The sequence below is a fragment of the Danio aesculapii genome, chromosome 14, assembly GCF_903798145.1.
Source record: "Danio aesculapii chromosome 14, fDanAes4.1, whole genome shotgun sequence".
Classification (NCBI taxonomy): Eukaryota; Metazoa; Chordata; class Actinopteri; order Cypriniformes; family Danionidae; genus Danio; species Danio aesculapii.
Genome location: NC_079448.1, coordinates 1,199,589 through 1,221,478, shown reverse-complemented (window position 1 = coordinate 1,221,478; position 21,890 = coordinate 1,199,589). Strand labels below are relative to the sequence as shown.

Below are 21,890 nucleotides of genomic sequence, written 5' to 3'. Positions count from 1 at the left end.
TCTGAAATATGGCAAGTCGGGTATTTTTTTGTGCGTTTTGGATGTCAAATCCACTGGAGGGCGCTGTCTACATTATTGTGAGTCTGAAATGCGCCAGTTAGGGTACATTTTGTTGTACGTTTCAGATGACAAATCCATTAGAAGGCACTTTCTACATTTTTCTGAATCTGAAATACATCAATCAGGGGATGTTTTAGTATGTTTCAGATGTCAAATCCACTAGAGGGCACTGTCTACATTTTTGCAAATCTGAAATATGTTGCTTAGGGTACGTCTTGTTGTACGTTTCTGTTCACATCCACTAGAGGGCACTGTCTGCTTTTTTAGGAAATCTGAAATATGTAAATTAGGGTATGTTTCTTGTATGTTTCAGATGACTAATCCACTAGAGGGTGCTGTCTACATTTTTGTGAATCTGAAATATGTCACTTAGTGTACATTTTGTTGTACGTTTCTGTTGACAAATCCACTAGAGGGTACAGTTTACATTTTACGAATCTGAAATTTGGTAATTAGGGTATTTTTATGCATTTCAGATGACAAATCAACAAAAATAAGTTATCTAGGGTACATTTTATGTATATTTCATATACTTCTAGTGCACGTCCAGAAGAAGGCAGTGCTTGTTGTACAGATCAGCTAGCAAACCACTGAGCAAAACCCAGCCAATTGAGTTATCAAAAATAAACATAAGAGAAAAGTGCACTGTGACCAAGTAGTTTTACCTTGATTTTACATTGCTTTTATAGAAAAATGTGCTTCACCAGACTCGAACCTGATCGCTCTGCAACACGATCTCACAACACCATACAAAGTGAGCTATTCCTTATATACATGTTTTTGCAGTGCAATGTAGACTGAAGAATATGCCTGAATATACAGATGTAAAGCTAATCCCCTGTGGAACTCTTTGAGAACACTTTTATAGACTAATAGTTTAATGAAAACTCATTAGCATTACATTTGTTCATAACCGTGAGAGAACATTTCCAGCATGAGTCGAGGCTAATTCATGTCAGTTAGGGTATGTTTTTTTGTGCGTTTCAGATGGTGAATCCAGTAGAGGGCGCTGTCTGCTTTTTTGACAGTCATAAAAAAATACAAACGCATGAAACTGCATGAAAATAATCCTTTATTTGTCAATAATATGTTCCTGTTAATATAATTAATGTGAAAATGAACAAAAGTTGCCGTCCTCATACTGCCCCCTAGTGTTCATTATACCCACAAACTGCAGTCAAACGTATGCTTATGTACATGTTGTGTGGTTTTATAAAAATGTAGGCTGCAGCACATCTAATGCCATGCGAATGTGCTAACATTTTGAGAACCCTTTTAAAGACGAGTTTAAGGAAAACCCATTTGTTCATAACTTTGAGAGAACATTTCCAGCTTGTTGGGTTTATTGGGTTCATTAATTCTCAGCCAGGCTTTACATCTACATGCAGGGGAAGTGAACGGAGGCTAAAATACCAATGTGATCAATCAGGTTTCCAGCGCAAAGCAAACACAACAGTGCGTGTAAATGATGGGGTCAGCACGGAGAAGATGTTAATAAAGACGGAGAGAGAGAATTGTAGAGAGAGAGATTTTCTGTCAAGAGCAGCACGGGAAAGATTTATCTCATTAGACTTATTAAGTTGACGTTTCTGCTGAGCAAGCGAGAATTTGTTTCTTTAATGGCCATAATGACATGCATATTTTTTATCTCTGTGCCTGGTAGGATTGGTTTAGGGAAGAGAAAGTCATTGGGAAGTTTATTTAAGGTGAGACACTGAAGCCATTGTTTTCAGCTATTGCTAAATCATGACGTTTGGCCTATTTTGTTTTAAAGGGCACCTATGGTGAAAAATCGACAGCTGTTTGGACAGACATGTGTGTAGGTATAGTGTTATAGTGTATAGACCGTCATATTGGGGGGATATAAACACACCCAGTCTTTTTTTTTTTTCAATTTAACAACATAAAAACGGTGGAGCAATTGGAGCGGTTTTCAGAGCGACCGCAACTTGATGTAGGAGAGCGGTCCCCCCGCCCACCAATATTGATTGACAGGCGCGCGTCACCATATCCTCAGTTTGTTGATTCACGGATCACAGTATTGGATACTGCAGGCTCATTGTAGATGGAAGGCTCATTGGGCTCAACACAAGATCAATATTCTCCACATTATCGCTCTAATCGCAATTATTGTTTGTACCTTTAGGTGGGTTTTCAAACATGTGTACTTTTCATTGAGTCTACCTTATACTTCAGCCGTTTGCATTTTTTGCAGTCACAGAAGCTCCCTGTGATCTTAACTAGGTGCTACTGGAAAGTGCGAGCGCGTTGCCTCACGTGCACATCCCTTCATTGGAAATAAAATATCGAACTTGCCTGCAGGTCGCACATCAGAAGCACCGCTCTGCGACGCGCCACGCACCGCCATGCATTTTAGAATTCTAAACATAGGTTTCTATTTGGGTACACACAATGATGCTTCAAGTCGGTGGCTGTCCGCGGTGCCCAGTCACGATTCAGGACACTTCATGTTTCTGCTGCGCCACAGAGCGCCATCTGAATAGCTTCATTTTAAATAACAGGCGAATGTGAGTGTCTGGTGTGCTGTGTCTGGTGCCTCAGTCAAAGTTATTTAAGTGTGTGTAGTTATTAGTCTCGGTGTATAAGCTCTGCACTTGAAACTAGCACACAGTTATCTGTAAAACTGTACAAAGACACAAATGATTTTGTACTCTCTGCTTGGTCTGTGTCCGAGTCGTACATGTACAGCTGAATGCGGCTCCTCTCACTCATGTTGCTTCTCTCTGTCTGCCTGTCTGTTGCCAAACACAGAGCGGGGGAGCTCTTGGCTCCGCCCGCTTGTTATGGTGGGCGGGAAGTCGAAACTAATTTTGATGTGAAGCAACACACCCCTAAAAACAGCGAGCTGTGCACACGCCCCCAAAATAACACTTTAACACATTATAATAAAACAATCTGAAGAGTGTTTTAAACTGAAACCTAAACTGGCACACTCAGAACAACCATAATATTAATATTAAATCATAAACTATGTGCCCTTTAATATCCAAGAAGACACTGATACACACTGACCTACTTTCTCCATCTGAACATTTGTATTATTATGGATGTATTTTAAGGGTGTTCATTATTGTTCTGGATGAGTTCTTCATTGAGAAATCTCCTTTCTTCCTTTCTTTCTTTCTTTCTTTCTTAATTAATTTATTTATTTATTTATTTATTTATTTATTTACCATAGTTGAACTAGTCAAAAGTTTGCAAAAAGCAATAATTTATTATAATTTATTTAACAAATAATAATTATATATAAATATATATATATATATATATATATATATATATATATAAAATAAAAAATTAAGTAATTGTTTTGGTCATTTATTCCTGTGATCAAAGCTTTCGTCATTGCTTCAGCATCTCAAAATCCTTCAGAAATGATCCTCTCTTCACTGTCCTCATAAGTGGACCGAGTGCAGAAAAAAAAATTGTGGAATGTGTCTCTCTAGAGCGGGAGATTACTTTTATTAATTTATTTATTTATGTGACCTTTCAGTTCTCAGATGGGCTTCATCATTTGGGCTTGAAAACGTCTCCACGATTCCCTGATCCACCCGGAATCCTCTGCAGGTTTGAGTAAATCTACTTTATATAAGCCAGTCAAACACTCTAAGCTGCAGTCACACTCGTCACTTACACTCTGTGTTCACCTGAAACACACACACACACACACACACACACACACACACACACACACACACATTAGTCACAGTGCAGAAGATAAAAAAACTGTGTATAACTCAGATGTTTACAGTTATGGCAAGACTAGTTGATGTTAAAATGCTTTTAAACATTCATTAATATTCCTTCTGCTTAGTCCCTTATTAATTAGGGGTCGCCACAGCGGAATGAACCGCCAACTATTCCAGTATATGTTTTACACAGCAGATGCTCTTCTAGCCACAACCCAGTACTGGGAAACAAGGCGGTGCTCACACCCCGACCGGAAGCTCCTGAAGGGGGTGTACACCTTCACAGGAGCAGGTGTAGGTAAGAGGATGCAGATCCTTTAGGCAAGCATCAGTGATTTGAACTTGATCCGAGCTTCAACCGGTAACCAATGCAGAGAGATAAAGAAAGGAGTTACATGGGCCCTCTTATCCTCATTGAACACCAGATGAGCTGCAGCGTTCTGGAGCATCGGTAGATGCTTGAGAGTGCAGGATGGGAGAGCAGCCAGAAGAGCATTGCAGTAGTCCAGCCCAGAAATGACAAGAGCTTGGACTAAAAGTCAAGCAGCATGATCTGTTAAGAAGCGTCTATTTTTTCGGATGTTCAAAAGTGCAAATCTGGAGCATTGTTAGCAATGTGCTCTTTGAAGGACAACTGATCGTCCAGGATCACTCCAAGATTCCTTACCGAGCTACATGGGGTAATGGTGGATGAGCTGGATTGAGAAGTCATGTTGAATGTGTGATGTTGCAGAGGGAAAAGAACTTCAGTTTTTGCCAGGTTAAGCAGTAGGTGATGGTCATTCACCCAAGCTGAGATATCCTCGAGGTGATGCAAGATTCATGCAGCTACCGTGGGGTCATCTAAATGAAGTGAAAGACAGAGCAGTGTCTCATCGGTAGGGCCAGACAGAATCTGCAGACATTTTTTGCTATTTCTGCAGAGAATTTTGTAAATAATCTGCAGATTTTAAGAGTTTCACAACTAAAAACTTAATATATGAAATAAAAAAATCATTCATTTTTGACTTTTATTTAATGTTTACAATGCAAATCAAATTAGATCCACTTATTTGCTAAACAAAGCAGGTCTCATATATACACTGTAAGAAATTAATCCGTAAAATTTACAGTAACTAACCGGCAGCTGTGCTTGCCAGTGTTTTACCGTTAAAAATACGGTACAAACCGTAAAAGTAATTTCTAGTTTTTTTACAGTAAATTACCGTATTTCATTAATTTATAGAGGTAATATGTCTGTGTTTTGAATTACCAAAATCTACACATCTTATGTTACACAGTTAGACACGTTAGCACAGCCATATGCAGGTGGTGATGAGAGAGATACATAATGAACCAAAGCTCATCACTAACTTTTCCCACAAGCAGAAAAGAGTATCAGTGTATTGACCTTACTCTTCGATGCTGAAGTGCTTAGAACTTCCGATTCAGCTGCCAATGGGAGAAATGACTATGAATAATAAACGGCAGAAACCGGTTAAACTACTTACTCTACAAACAAGTGTTTGCATTACTATACAGACAAAATAGAATAATATAATAAGAAAATATCAGTTTGCAACATCATGCAGCAAAACGAGCTGTTTATAACCTCTAAAAATGAATGGAAGTGAATGAGACAGGAAGTCTCGAGCCAAAATGATTCAACGAAAATGATTCTCTTGTACGCGAGAATAGGGTGAATAGAAGGTGCTCAGTGTCACTTACACAGCTACTAAACACCAGTATGGTAACACGTATAAAATTAAAGTCATGAAATAAACAGTGTTTATCAACATTAGATGTAAGATAAATCTCTAATGCACATCACTGATGGGGAAACAGCTAGCATGATCCATAGTGATGTCAACAAAAAGCGTGAAAAGTGATGCAGGGAATTCAGATAAACTCAGTTTATGGTTATTCGCCGTATATATTAAGGAAACACACTGTTAACCAGGTTATGGATTTTTACTGTAGCATTTTTACAGTACTGTTGAAATCACGGCCATTTTTTACAGTGTACATATCTCTACTAAAATATAGATAATATGACTTTACAAACTGTATTGTAAACAAATCATATGAACAATTTAATATTTCTATTACTGTATCATAATAATATTAGTGAAATTAATTTAAAAACTGAATCAATATAAATTTATACACAAGTAAATACATAGACTCAATGATAGGCTGAAAATCTGCGGATTTCTGTGCGTGCAGATTCCGTGTGGGCCTAGTCATCTGCATGTAGCAATGAAAAGAGTTGGATGATGGCTCCCAGTGATGTGGTGTATATAGAGAATAATAGGGGGCATAGAACAGATCCCTGAGGTACTCCAGTGGCCAGCTGATGAGCTTTGGATACCTATTAATGCTGTTTTATTTATATGAAGTAGCTATAACACATTCAGCTGCTTGCCATCAAAATTGCAATGCTCTTTAATCCTGTATTTTCTTTTCATATTACTGCAATTTACATGCAGATTTTTTATTTGTCATCTTTTTCAGCCAAAGAAACACACATCTCAGGTGTTATTTAAGAACATTACAGCTATATAAATATTTAAAAACTGATCCTATTTATAGACAGGACAGTAGAGATGAGAGATAATACATGAGATTTGAGTGATTAGTGAACGAGTGAGTCTGGATCTCCTGAAAGCGATCTCCTGCTGAACTTCTGCTCAGGGTTAAACTCTTTCAGAGAAGAAAATGTTCCTCTTTTCTGGTCCTGAGTGAAGATTTCTCCTCATAATGCTGCGTTGAATAATTCATTAAATCCACAGCCGTCTGATTTAATGCAGTCTATATTCAGATCATCATTCCTTAATGAATGCCTGGACAATCTGGGCAATTAAATCCTGCTTTGACTGAAGCACACAAACGCCTAGGAGATCTTCATGGACAAATCTCCCATATGATAAAATGCTATTCAGAGTGGCACGGTGGCTCAGTGGTTATCACTGTGGCCTCACAGCAAGAAGGTCACTGGTTCGAGTCCCAGCTGGACCACTTGGCATTTCTGTGTGGAGTTTGCATGTTCTCCCTGTGTTGGTGTGGGTTTCCTCGAAGTGCTCCGGTTTCCCCCACAGTCCAAACACATGCGGTACATGCGGTGATTAACTAAATTGGCTGTAGTGTATGAGTGTGTGTGTGAGAATGTGAGTGTGTTTGGGTTTCCCAGTACTGCTGGAAGAGCATCCGCTGTGTAAAACAAATGCTGGAATAGTTGGCGGTTCATTCCGCTGTGGTGACCCATGATAAATAAGGGACTAAGCCGGCGAAAAATGAATGAATGAATAAATGAAAATGGTATTATGGTATTGTTTTATAAGAGGTGCATCAAAGTGGATTCACTTTTAGGGAAAACAGAGCAAGTTATTAATAATCGATTCACTTTTTGTATTTAAAGTAAGTTTATTTTTTCTGACTTCAGTGGCAAAAACGTGTTTTTCTTTTAACGAAAAGCTTCAATTGTCATCATTTTTTTTCAGACTCACAGTAATGTTAGATCTTAATGTCAGAATGTTTAGATTTTGTATATAAGATGCTCAGATTTATATATTCTTTCTATAAGAAAATCCTTTTGTAGCGTTTTTTGGTGTGTGCATATGCGTGTTTGTGTGTGAGTGCATTTGTTGTTTTGTGTGCATGCGTGTGTGTGTGTGTGTGCGTGTGTGTGTGTGTGTGTGTGCGTGTGTGTGTGTGTGTGTGTGTGTGTGTGTGTGTGTTTATTCCTCCACTCTTCAGTCTTCCTATGGTGTCCGTCTGTTGTTGGTGGGCTTTTTTTATTATGCCCACTCAGAAACTCACAGCTGCCAGATTCATGAATCACAGCACCTCCACACACATGCGCGCATGCACACGCATATTTCCGGTGAGAAAAACAGATTTTGATTAATAATGCACAGTTTAAAGCTGCAGTGAGCTGATTATGCATGAACAATAGAGTATCTGCGCAAAACACAGACATGCTTCATATATGAATATACAGCAAGTATTACAGTAAATTACTGTTTTTTACATTACAATAAATGTGTACATTTAAAATCAGATATCTTCAACATTTCTATAACTTTATTTCTATAACTTTATTACACAGCTCCTGATTTTTTCCCTTCCTTTTAAATATTGCCATCTTTACTAGATGCGACTTTTTAAGAAAATATATTATAATTGCTTCAAATTGGATGTAATGCAGTGGCATTATGTGAAGTGTGGGAGAATTTCTTTATGGTCAATTAAAATGTACACATTCACTTTCACTGATGAACATCACAGTTTTTCTCAGTTGCTTTGGTACTGTTCTCAGATCAGAATTGACATTTAGCAAAACAGTAAGTGCATTTCTAGAAACAACGTGTACAAATAGCAAAACACCATGGATTACCAGCTAAAGCCAGTCTCTTGCTCAAAATCCTTAGTTCATCTCTCAGAACTAAATTTCTGTGTCAATGAATGTGTCAGTGCCATCAGAATTAAAAGTCCTTGTGTCGTTGTGTATGGATAAGACAGTCAAATGATCATCTTAGTCATGTTATCAATATAACAGTGTACTCTGGAGGGGTGTTCTGATAAAAAATATGTTTGTTTTTTTTGTTGATGTTCTTTGTACTGTAATTTGTTGGCAGATCTTGCCAAGTGGTGCTCACTGCAGAGCCACTTCGGCAGAGCTTGAGCTCCAGCTCCTCCTTCCTTGCACTTCTTCTACAAGTGATGTCACTGGGGGTTGGGGTTAGGGGTGGGGTGAGTGTACGCATTAAAACAGCTTATAGGAGGAGGAACGAGAGCTCAAGCTTCTGCTCGCTGGAGCTCAAGCGGCTCTGCAGTGAGCAGTGTCTTGATCTTGTCATAACATAAAAATAGGACATAACAACATAGGAATCTCCTTTGTGGCGACACAGTGGCGCAGTAGGTAGTGCTGTTGCCTCACAGCAAGAAGATCGCTGGTTCGAGCCTCGGCTGGGTCAGTTGTCGTTTCTATGTGGAGTTTGCATGTTCTCCCTGCGTTCGTGTGGGTCTCCTCCGGGTGCTCCGGTTTCCCCCACAATCCAAACACATGCGGTACAGGTGAATTGGGCTGAATTGTCCATAGTGTATGAGTGTGTATGGATGTTTCCCAGAGATGGGTTGCAGCTGGAAGGGTATCCGCTGTGTAAAACAAGTGCTGGATAAGTTGGCAGGGTCATTCGGCTGTGGCAACCCCAGATTAATAAAGGGACTAAGCCGAAAAGAAAATTAATGAAGGAATGAATCTCCTTTGAGATGCACCTTCATTAGAAAAAGACAAGATCCACCAGGGAGAAATTTACCAACTGTAGACAGATTTAGAAAACAAAGTCTAATGGAAATGTATAGAAAATGCATTATGACAAGATATTATGACAACTTGTTCAGCCATTTTGCATGTTAAGACTTATGCCATGAACAAACGATTAAATGTTGTGGGGCAGTGAGACTATTCACTAGAGCAGTGTTTCCCAACCCTGTTCCTGAAGGCACACTAACAGTACACATTTTCAACCTCTCCCTAATCAAACACTCCTGAATCAACTTATCATAACATAACAAGAGACTCCAACACCTGAAGTTAATGGGTCAGAAAAGGGAGACATCCAAAATATGTACTGTTGGTGTGCCTACAGGAACAGGGTTGGGAAACACTGCACTAGAGACCAAAACAATCCATTTTGATGAACATGACATCAGTAATTGATAATGTAGGAAAGAGCAGAGAATTGAACATAATCATTTGCATGGATGTACACAAGCATTTGCAACTTGTTCAAAGAAATGAGGAACTGCTTTTCTGATGTGCACAACTGACACAATACTAAGATTAAACAGGTCATTTTGAGGAAGTGACTGAGAAAACTGTAATATTAAACGCTAAACATATTGGATTATAAAGTATTATGGGGAAATAATAAATTGTACAGTCCATGTTGCACAGATAAACCTCAGCCACTTTTGGTTGCCTGTTGCTTTAAATCATGTTCATAATGTTATACCATGCTCTAAAATTACTCCTGTGGTATTTTTGTCGCCGCTTCAAGCACTTCCTGTTATTAAAGTTGCTCTTCCTGTCAACTAAATCCCCCATCAGCCGGTCTTCTGGATTTCCGATCTATTTCCAAAATAATAATAATGTCTCCCAGGGGTAGCATGTATAATGTAAACAGCAATGGGCCTAAAACTGATCCTTGAGGTACCCCGTATTTTACTGGGCTGACCTGTGAAAGCTGTCCATTTATATTTACAAACTGGTAAGGGTCAGCTAAGTAGGACTTAAACTATTGTAGAGCCTGTCTCTGGACACCTGTAGAATTTAAGCGATCTATGAGGATATCATGGTCGATGGTGTCAAATGCAGCACTGAGATCAAGTAAAACTAGTAACGAGATGCACCCTCGGTCAGCTGCTAAGAGTAAATCGTTGGTTATTTTCACTAATGCGGTTTCTGTACTGTGATGAAACGTGACTGAAACACTTCAAAAACATTGTTCGTCTGCAGAAAGAAGGATAATTGGGCAGAAACGACTAATATTTTAGACATAAGTGGAATCTTTGAAATAGGCCTATAATTAGCTAAGTTGCTGGGATCCAGTTGTGGTTTCTTAATAATAGGCTTAATAACAGCTAGCCTGAAAGGGTTTGGAACATGACCTAAAGATAAAGAAGAGTTGATAAGGTTAAGAAGAGGTTTTCCTATTACAGGTAGCAACTCTTTCAGTAATTTTGTTGGAACTGGGTCGAACATACATGTAGCTGGTTTAGACATATTTATAAGTTTATCTCCCACATGGAGCATATATGTGCATTTATGAAGTCTATATGCAGTATATATGCACATACATGAAAATATATACGCTGCATAAATGCAAAACTGAGGTCCATACAGTATGTGTGCATATACAGGCCAGATAGGTCTCCTGTATTGCTTCTTTATATCCACATATAAGCCCTATATGTATATACAAGATATGTCTCCTATATAGCTCGTATGTCACTTTGGCTACTGTCATACATGATGCCTAGCTCAAATTATATATTATCAAGGAAATAACTAAAAATCAATCAATCAATCAATCAGCTTTTATTTATATAGCAACCAAGGTTGACCAAAGTGCTTCACACAAGTAAAAGCAAATTATACAACCCAACAGAAAAGGAGACGATGCAAAACAATACAAAAAATATCAATAAAATCCAACACACATTAAAACACAACGAGGTCTCAGTGCTATGTATTAAAAGCTAATTTAAACAAGTGGGTCTTAAGCTTGGCTTTAAAAGAACTAAAAAATAAATGCAAAAAACAAATGACTTATGTTATTTTAAGTGTTATCAACACTTGAAATTGGGATCACATGTAATTGGCATGTCATGGAATTTAACTATGGCAAATAAGTTAGAGCCCACACGGAAATAACCTATATAAACATATATGTTTTAATATAGGTTTTGATATAGGTTTTTAATATATGTGACATATATAAAATTCCCCGTTTTCCTATATTAAATGTACATATATATATAACATACATATATATAAAAACTATGTAAACAGCCATATTTGTTATATTTTGAAATATGTTGCATGACTTTTTATACATGTAATACCCAAATATGAACTTGTATGTCATATGTGGAATTTGCATATATTCTATTTGCCTTATTTTTATATGGGAAAACATGAAGTCGTGGTCCCACTTTATATTAAGTGTCCTTAACTAATATGTACTTGCATAAAATAATGTATTTGAGAACACTTGTGGTGCTCTTGATTTGGGATAGGGGTAGGGTTCTGGACAGGTTTGGTGGGGTAGGTTTAAGGGTGGGTTAAGGTGTAAGGGATGGTCAACAGTGTATTTAAAAATGTAATTACAGATGTTAATTACAGATGTAACTACATACAGGTATTTAATCAAGCATAAGTACACAGTAAATACATGTATTTACACAATAGCTACATTATAATGAAGTATTAATTTCAGTGTAAGTACATAGTAGTTAAGGACACTTAATATAAAGTGGGACCGTAGTCATTTGCATATACAATCAAAACATGTATTTACTGCACTGTACTGTAATATAATTTGAATTTTACTTTGCAAGTTACTTATCTAATTTTGATCATCGGCCTGAAAATCATTAGTAATTGGTGTTTCTGAAAGCTACAATCAGACAACAATAAGACAAGTTAAGACATAATTAATGATTCACTGATTAAACATTAAGATCAGTTGAATTAAATGACAGACAATGTGTTAAAGTGAATGATAAGAGATGCAAATCGATAGTTTGATAGTGATAGCATTATGAAAGGAGGTTACTGTGAATGAAACATTTATTCATATGAATTATATGAACTGTTATATTGTGCAGTGAAAGGGATATTTTGTGATTTGAACATTTTGTCAATTAAAAATAAGCTGAAATGCTTGAAAATAAGCGCACTTCTGATGATATAAGTACTAAGAGTTTTGAATAATGTACTGATTGCTTGTGAAAATTATGCCAAACCAATTTAAAAAAAAATCTAATTTGCGATGGGACATTTTGTTCCAAAGACGACCGGTTATTTGTTAATTTAGCAATGGTGTTAAATAAAAATCTAGGATTGTTATGGTTATTTTCTGTCAGTTTGCTGATGTGCTGGTGTATTTTAGAGCCTTCCTATAGCTGGACGTACTATCTATCGCAACTCTAAAGACCTCTAATTAAAATGTTTTCCTCTTACATTCAAGGGTATGAGTTTCCCTTGTTCTGGCTCAGGCATGTACAGTGCAGTGTTTGTTTCAGTGTGTCTGGATCTGCCATTAGCAGTGCTGCAGCAGCAGGTCAGAGGTCAGCACCGCAGCTCCTAATTTCCGCTCATTGTTTTCCGCTGATATGAGAATGACATTCGGGATCGAGACTCTTGAGAAAGTGGAATGAATCACGAAGGCCAAGAGCTCAGCGGGTTTCAGGAGAGATTGAGAAAAATCCCACGGGATGCCAACAATGCGAACACACACACACACAAACACACACACACACAGCGGATGATTGCGCAGAACAAAGCAGAAGCACAAAACATAATTGAAAGTGTTGTGTCTCTTTTCAAGGCAATGAAGCAGCTGATTAGAAAGATAATTGAGCTGGGAGCTGCGGTCCGATGGGGGACTTTAGCGCTAGTCGTGCGTTTGACTGTGTATCGAGCTAGCATGATTGCATGAAAGGCTTCATTAGGGACTGGAGTGTAAGATGCTGAAATGTTGGTCTGCATGCCCATGGATTTCCCAAGTTGGAAGCATGTTGTTATTGTTTATAATACATGCCGACTTTTTAATTTCATTTGTAAGATACAAGGTGGATCAGTGGTTAGCACTGTTGCCTCACAGCAAGAAGGTCGCTGGTTTGAGTCCCGACTGGGTCAGTTGGTGTTTCTGTGTGGAGTTTGCATGTTCTCCCCGTGTTGACGTGGGTTTCCTCCGGGTGCTCTGGTTTCCCCCACAATCCAAACACATTGATGAACTAAATTGGCCGGAGTGTATGAGTGTGTCAACCCAGGCTCATTCTAAAGTGTACTCCTATATACATTTCTGGAGAGTGCTAAATACACCTCAGGAGCTACTTTTTTTGCCGTTTTGGTTTTCGCGAATCCACCAGATACCACTGTGTACGCTTTTTTTAGATCTCAAATTTCTCTCGAGAGTGCCATTCGTGCCTGCTGTTGTCATGCAAATCCACCAGAAGCCGCTGTCAACTGACTGATTGACTGACCAATCAATTGACCCAACCTCCTTCTTCCCTAAACCCAACCAATAGTGTTATCAAAAGCACAGATTCACCCGCTCACCCACTTCCCTAAACCCAACCCACAGTTTTAAAAACAACCCAGGCTCATTCTGAAAAGGTACCCTATATACATTTCTGGAGAGTGCCAAATATGTCCCAGGAGCTATGATTTTTGCAGTTTTTGTGAATCCACCAGAGGGCGCTGTGTGTGCTTTTTCAGATCTCAAATTTCTCTCGCAAGTGCCATTCGCGGCTATTGTTCTTGCGCAAATCCACCAGAGGCCGCTGTCGACTGACTGACTGACTGACTGACTGACTGACTGACTGACTGACTGACTGACTGACTGATCAATTGACCCATCCTCCCCTTCCCTAAACCCAATCGACCGTTTTAAAAAGCAAAACAGAAAAAGAAAAGCCCTCGTCTGATTTTTACCGTGTTTTCAGATTTTACCATATTCTCACCCTGTTATTTACTTGTTTATTTTATTTTTTTGGCTTCTGTTTTTGTTTTACCTGCTTTCTGGAACTGTTCTTCGCTGGACATGTACCCCGTCTTCATGGTCAACTCCTCTATGTGTCTCAAGTCCACTGAAGTATGCAACGAGCCACTGCACAAACTGGTAACAGCAGAAAAGCCAGCCATATGGAGGTAAGCAGTCAGCTGGTAAGCGCGTAAAGGAACGGTGTCATACCTCCCCGTAGTGTTTGTTTTAAAGACGAAATGCAGCCATACATACTTCCTGCTACATAATTCGCGACCTCCAGAAATGCATATAGGGCTACGCTTTCAGAATGAGCCTGTGTTGGAGTGTGTATGTGAATGATTGGGTGTTTTACAGTACTGGGTTGCGGCTGGAAGGGCATCCGCTGTGTAAAACCATATGCTGCAATAGTTGGTGGTTCATTCAAAATGAATGAACGAATATTATAAATTATTATAAATGTTTACAAATTAACGAATGTTTGCTTAAGTGAAAATTCCAACCCTCCACACTTTCAAATAAATGTAATTATTTATTTATTAGTAACTTTGGGTCCTATCATACACCCGACACAAGACATGTTTGGCGTGATTTGCTGCTATTTTCAGACCAGCGCAACAGTAATTTTCACGTTTTGCTCCACGTTGTATAAATAGCAAATCCATTTGCGCCACTTTGTGGACTCATGGGTGTGCTGATCTAGAAAGGAGGTGTGTTAAGGCGCATTGTTGGAGCGTTGCTATTTTGAGGAACTGAAATAGGCTGCGCTGGACTTTAGAGCAGCTTTTAGTTGGTCAACAGAGCAGCCTATTTCAGTTAGTAACAGTTAGTAACAGAGCATGTTAGTTATGCACCTATGCGGTTCCAAACAGAATGTACAGCAATACACAAATATCTTTACATATATATATATATATATGTGTTACAAAAATTATTTTCTAAATAAATATAAAAACCACTGCCTCCTTCTGTACCTCAGGGGCATATTCAGTTCATTCATGACAATCTGCATCTGTATAATGTTTTTATTATTAGCAGTATTATTTATTATCTGCAGATTTATATCTGTTTGAATAAAACAAGTTTAGATTTGTCCACCAGTGGGGTTTTGAAGACGTCTGCATCACTATATGGGGCATAAGAACAGGACGTGTGTTTGGATATAACTCACACTTCATAGTTATTGTTTATGTATTCATTTGCTGGAAATTTAGAAATAGTTTTGAAACAAATCTGCGCTTACCAAACGAAATATGTAGGCTAATGGATATCTTTAGTGGAGTGCGTACAACACCATTTCCTTACTCCATGAAAGTAAAGGAGTAAAAGTAAAGAGAAAGTAAAGAGGCTGAATGGAGGAGGCTCGTTCTTTATCCTCGCGCTGCAGATGCTCTGTTTAACTGTTCTCTCACTAGTGAAGCGTTCAGTTTTTACACTTAAAAAGTCTGTCATGTAAATAGCAAATGCAACACAACTGACTCTTAAAGAGAATGGGAGATGAGACTCTGATTTGTTTAAGGCACGTTATGCTCAAAACACACCCAGAACTCATTAAGAGAATAAGCACAACCCTGTTAGACCGTGCGCCATCCTTTAAATAGCAAAAGTGGATTCGGACACGGCCTTAATGCTTTTGCGCCACAAGCTTTAGACTTTGTGCCTAGATCATTAAAATAAAGCCCATAATTTTCAAAGAACTATACTTTAATATCTTAAGTCATTTTGTTTGTCCGCTAAGAGTCTAAGTAAACATTTTTATAAACATTTAAAACTTTTTTTTTTCAGTGACAATAAAAACTGAATATAAATGAAACAAAAATGTCAAACATAAAATAATAAAGTATTTCCTTTCAGGCCGTGCACATAAATTGGAATTTTAATAAATAAAATACATAAATAAAATATTTATTTCTAAACATTTTTATAAATAAAAATGACAGCATAATATAAAAACGTGACAACTTGCCCCAAAATTTAGTTCTTGATGCCTGTATGTACTGCATGTACTGAATATAAGGCAGTTTTTGTAATGTTTTGAATCAACATAAATAAAAATATGATCATCGTTTTGGCTCAAAACTTCACAGTCACTGAGTTGTAGCCCTTGTGATGTTTACAAAATAATAACAATATCTAAATGTTATAATACAATGATCACATTTCCAAAAAAAGAAACAAATCCACATAGAAAAATAATAATATTTCCATCTTTTCCTAATGGAGTCAATTATCCAGTACTTTCAAATAATAAACAGAACTTGATTATTCATAGTGTTTATATTCTGTGTATGTACAGTATTTAGAGAGTAAGCTATATAGAAAATATACAGTGCAATATTATACAATAGTATTTATTTATGTGTCGATACAGTGGTGACATATCAAATGTCAAATATTTATCCTTTAATATGTACAACAATATTTACACCACCAGAAAGTCACTGTTAAGAATGTGTGAATGTCATGTGCATCAGATACAGAAGAATCATTAAAGATGGTGTATTGTAAACAAATAATGCACATTTTGTTGGTTTTTAAATGATAAAAAACTTAATAATCCACAAACAGAAGCTGAGGAAAAGTCATGGAGTGTTTCAGCAATGATAAGCACTTTTAGACATTAAACTATCTTAACACACAAACACACTCTTCAGTCTTTGCTTACTTTTGTCGGGAGAAATCAGGGAATGCATCACCTCAAAACACAGAAGAAAATAAAATCCATTAAGATTATTTAGAAAAAAGTTAAATGCATTGAGATTATTTAAAATAATAATAATAATAAATATTATAATTATAAATGATTATTTTTTATTAAAGTATGTTGAATTCACATTTATTTAGTATTATTTAGGCATTATTGCAGTTATTATTATTATTATTATATTATTAATTAATTCATTAATCAGGGGTCGCCACAGCAGAATGAACCGCCAACTTATCCAGAATATGTTTTACACAGCGGATGCCCTTCCAGCTGAAACCCAACACTGGGAAAGCCATAGACATTCTTTCACACATATACACTTTGGCCAGTTTAGCTTATTCAAATCCCCTATAGTGCATGTGTTTTGGACTGTGGGGGAAACCAGAGCACCCGAAGGAAACACACACCAACATGGGGAGAACATGCAAACTCCACACAGAAACACCAACTGACCCAGCCGGGGCTCGAACCAGCGACCTTCCTCCTGTGAGGCGATCGTGCTACCCACTGAGCCACCTATCATTATTATATATTATTTTTTAATTATTAGCTGAAACTATCATTACAATAATAACCTGTTATTTATGTTGTTTCCCTTTTTTGTCATCAAATGTTTTGTTAATGTTTTAGCCTGTGTTATTTCCTGTAATATTTCATTCATATATTCTATGTACTTTAAAGGCCATTAGAAAATCAGCAAACCTCAAAGCATAAATAAGGCATGAAGCTTCATTTAGCGGTGCTATAGCAATACAATTACACTCTAGTAATAAATAATTGAATTAAAAAATATCTAAGTTGTAATTAAAACAGATTGGAGTAGGAAATCAAACAAGCAAAGCACAATTAACTAAAAATACTCAAATGAATACACACAATTAGGTCCAAAACATTGCATATTAAGCATCGTTTTCATGGGGAAAATCCATATCCATATATATATATATATATATATATATATGAGGTCTAAAAGATGCACTTGAAAAAATGATGCCTTGTATTAAAATTCCTAACGTTAGATTAAATTTGTACACACCCAACATTGGGTTAATATTTTTCTTATCTGTCAGACATTTTCATTGAGCATAAGCCTGGTCGGTCTCTTCGGTCATCTAACCAGAGACTGTTATTCATACCCAAGTCGAGGCTGAAATGCAGAGGTGACCGTGCTTTCGCAGTAGCTGGTCCTAGGCTGTGGAATGCTCTGCCCCTCTGTATCAGATCTGTTTCATCCCTGTCTTTTTTTAAATCTAGGTTAAAAACTTTGATTTGGGATTTTATCAGTGAAAAGTGTCTGTTTTAGCAATAATTTTATAATTTTATATATACATTTGTTTTTATCTGTTGTGATTTGTACTGTGCAGCACATTGGTCAACCTCCGGTTGTGTTAAATAGTGCTATAGAAATAAAACTGACATTGACATTTAAAAAATATGACATTTGTAAAGCCTATTTTTAGGTTTGTCCATATTTGACCCAGCATTGGGTTAATACAACCCAGCATTTTAAAGTATAAACTTTCTTCTTTCTTTTAATTTTGACCCCTTTTTCAGACAAAAATAAAATAAAAAGTTCCTAAATGTAAAGTAAAATGTATTCCGATTTCATTGTTATGATTTATTCAAGAGCAGTAATAAAATCAAGAGTGTAAACAGAGTAAAGAAACACGGCAGTTTCACAGCTTCTGTGTCTGATGCTGACATTCACACACTATGAAGAGATTATTCATCCAAAAATGAATATTATCTCATCATGTACTCTGGCGTTCCTCTGTTGAACACAAGGAAGATGAATGCTGGAACCCTGGCACCACTGACGTCCAAAGGATTTGTTTTTGAGAGCTACAAGTATATATAATTTCTTCCTATAGTAATTGTGACCACAAAAGCAGTCTTATAATGCCCCCGTACTGTATGTTACAGTAGCCACACTGTAAATATGATCAGTTAATGAGTGTTGTAGGTTTATTTGGGGTTGTGAATTGCATTCTGGGATGTTGATCTCTGCTCTGTCCACTTTTGATGCTGAAAATTCAACTCTACACTTTAACAAAGTGACTTTTATTAATATTTTAGTAGTTTGAAATAATATAATGTATAAGAAATAATATCTAGATAAATAAGTCTGTAAAATAACAGAAAATGTGCTGCACTTATAAGGTTTCTATAGCGTAATATACAACACCAACGCAGACAATATAGCACTTTAAGAAAGGTCAAGGTCCCATAATGCAATTCAAAAGCATAATTAAATGGGGAAAATAAAAACATGAATCACAAAATAAGGAAAACTGCTAATTTATGGGTGTTTTACAGTGGACTGCTAGTCTATGTGTTCAGCATTCTTCAAAATATCTTCTTTTGTGTTCAACAGAAACTCTTTAAGTCCACTCGAGGGAGAGTAAACAGTGAGTAAATGTACATTTGTTTGGGTGAACTGTGCCTTTAAGAGTGGCCGAGGTGTCCAAACGCGCGCTCGTGTCTCATGTCCGCTGCGCGCTCCAGCACACGACTTTCTTGAAGGCCTTCCTGAAGTCCCTGTTGAAGATGGTGTAGATGATGGGGTTGACGGAGCTATTGCAGTATCCGATCCAGAAGAAGAGCTTGAAGAGCGCCTCGGGCGGGTCGCAGCGCTCCCCGCACACCGCCTGCAGGCTGTAGGTGAAGAAGAAGGGGAACCAGCAGAGCACGAACACCCCCATCACCACCGCCAGCACAAAGGTGAAGCGCTTCTCTCGCATCTGCGCCACTTTGCTCTTGGAGGCGAGCTGCTGCTGTCTGCTGCCGGGCTCCTGATGCGCAGCCCAGGACACCCGGCAGCTCCTCTGCGGGCCGCGTCGCTCGCCCTCCACCCGCCGCCGCTTGGAAAAGCGCGAGCCCCGGACTCTGCTGTCGGACGCCGCGCTCTCCTCCAGGTCGATATCGTCCAGCTCCTCTTGCCGCTCCGCGCTCTCGGAGCTGTTGCTGCTCGGAGACTCCTTCTCAAACTTATCCTTGCGCACAAAACAGGTCTCCGACTGGGACGGCTGCCTCTCCAGACCGTTCTTGGCCACGAACACCGTGGAGGAGCGCTGTTTGGCGACGCGGTAGATCTTGCAGTAAACCGTGATCATGATGAGCCCGGGCGCGAAGAAGGACACCGCGCAGGAGGAGAGGATGTACCAGGTCTCGTCGTTGATCAGACACTCCTTCTCGTCGTGTTTGGTCATGATGAGCGGCGGGAAGGAGATGACGGCGGAGATCAGCCACACCACCGCGATCATGCACTTGATGCGCCTCGGCGTGCGCTTCAGGTTGTAGCGCACCGCTTTGGTGACGGACCAGTACCTGTCCAAGCTGATGGCGCACAGGTGCACGATGGAAGACGTGCAGAACAGCACATCCAGCGCCAGGTAAAACGCGCACCAGGTGCTGCCGAAGTACCAGTATCCCATGATCTCGTTGGCGAGGGAGAACGGGATCACCAGCGTGGCCACCAGTATGTCCGCGCACGCGAGCGACACCAGGAAAAGGTTCTGTGGAGCGCGCAGCGCGCGGCTGGTCAAAACCGCCACGATCACTAGAACATTCCCGACGATGGTAAGCAGGATGATGAGAGACACCACGAGGATGATGAACGCGGAGGCGGGCTCGGTGTACGGCCAGAGTTTCGGGCTGGCGGTGATGTTGGCGGCCTCCTCCGTCGCGTTGGCCGCTGGAGTCACAGACATGCTGAGTCCATCCTCCTGCGGTCAGGTCAGAGTTTCCAGACTCCACACAAACCGGGGAAACGCTGGAGCTGGCAGCGCGCGCTCCTGACGCGTCCGTCTCCTGCTGCTCATTGTGCACGCAAAGACTTTAAATCCCCAAACGCGTTGTATTTCATCAAACTGACGCGCGAAACACAGTCCAGAGCAGCTCTCCAGAGGCGCGCGCGCGGATCTCCACACGCGCGCGCACAGCGGACTGAACTGAAGAGAGTAAAGAGGAGAAGAGCTGGAGAGCAGCGCGTGACGTCATGATAGTCCAACCCATAGCTGAACTCTCTCTCTCTCTCTCTCTCTCTCTCTCTCTCTCTCTCTCTCTCTCTCTCTCTCTCTCTCTCTCTCTCCCCTATTCTAATTTACACTTAAGTGTAAATTCTCCACCCCAAAAACTACATTTTAAGGTGAGTTACGATATTTTGTTGAACTCTTTTGTAAATATTATTTCACCAAAGACTTAATAAGATAATAATAATAATAATAATAATAATAATAATAATAATAAATGAACTGAGAATCCACCCTACACACACTTTAACCTTTTCTGATTGAATATAATAATGCACAATTTTTGTAAAGCTGCACTGGAACATTCATTTATTCATTTTCTTGTCGGCTTAGTCCTTTTATTAATCCGGGGTCGCCACAGCGGAATGAACCACCAACTTATCCAGCATGTTTTACACAGCGGATGCCTTTCTAGCTGCAACCCATCTCTGGGAAACATCCATACACACTCATTCACACTACGGATAATTTAGCCTACCCAATTCACCGGTACTGCATGTGTTTGCACTGTGGGGGAAACCAGAGCACCCGGAGGAAACATCTATCTATCCATCTGTCTATCCATCTGTCTGTCCATCTGTCTATCAATCTATCTATCTATCTATCTATCTATCTGTCTGTCTGTCTGTCTGTCTGTCTGTCTGTCTGTCTGTCTATCCATCCATCCATCCATCCATCCATCCATCCATCCATCCATCCATCCATCCATCCATCCATCCATCCATCCATCCATCCATCCATCCATCCATCCATCCATCCATCCATCCATCCATCCATCCATCCATCCATCCATCCATCCATCGTGACTGTGCCTTTTTTCCTGCATCTATTGTTTATTACTGTAGTAAATGATGTTTATGTGTTCTTTCTTTAACAAGTAAACATGCAGAGGTACAGTATGTGGATAAACACAGTGTGTGTGTGTGTGTGTGTGTGTGTGTGTGTCTGGTGTAGTTTCTCAGCATCAGTCGTAACCTCGCCCTCAGCTCTGTTGTCTTAGATCCTCATGTGATTCTGATGTTTGTTTGAGTTTGGGTTTTTGGGTCATTTTCTGAAACCGGTGCCGCTGGAGTATAAAAATATCTTCAGCAATAAATAGCTGATGCAGCTCTTAATGTCTGTCAGCACA

At 39.0% G+C, this 21,890-nt stretch overlaps 1 protein-coding gene across 1 annotated transcript; it reads right to left on the bottom strand.

Annotated features, from left to right (window-relative positions):
* Window positions 1-16,882: 16,882 nt before the first annotated feature.
* On the bottom strand, window positions 16,883-20,656 carry adra2da (adrenergic, alpha-2D-, receptor a). Its single transcript, XM_056472977.1, has one exon. It carries the CDS (start codon window positions 20,438-20,440, stop codon window positions 19,214-19,216), a length of 1,227 nt encoding a protein of 408 aa, XP_056328952.1. The 5' UTR covers window positions 20,441-20,656; the 3' UTR covers window positions 16,883-19,213.
* Window positions 20,657-21,890: the final 1,234 nt, after the last annotated feature.

Bases quoted from the DNA above. Each gene is read 5' to 3' on its own strand.
- adra2da (XM_056472977.1), bottom strand. From the start codon at position 20,440: ATGTCTGTGACTCCAGCGGCCAACGCGACGGAGGAGGCCGCCAACATC.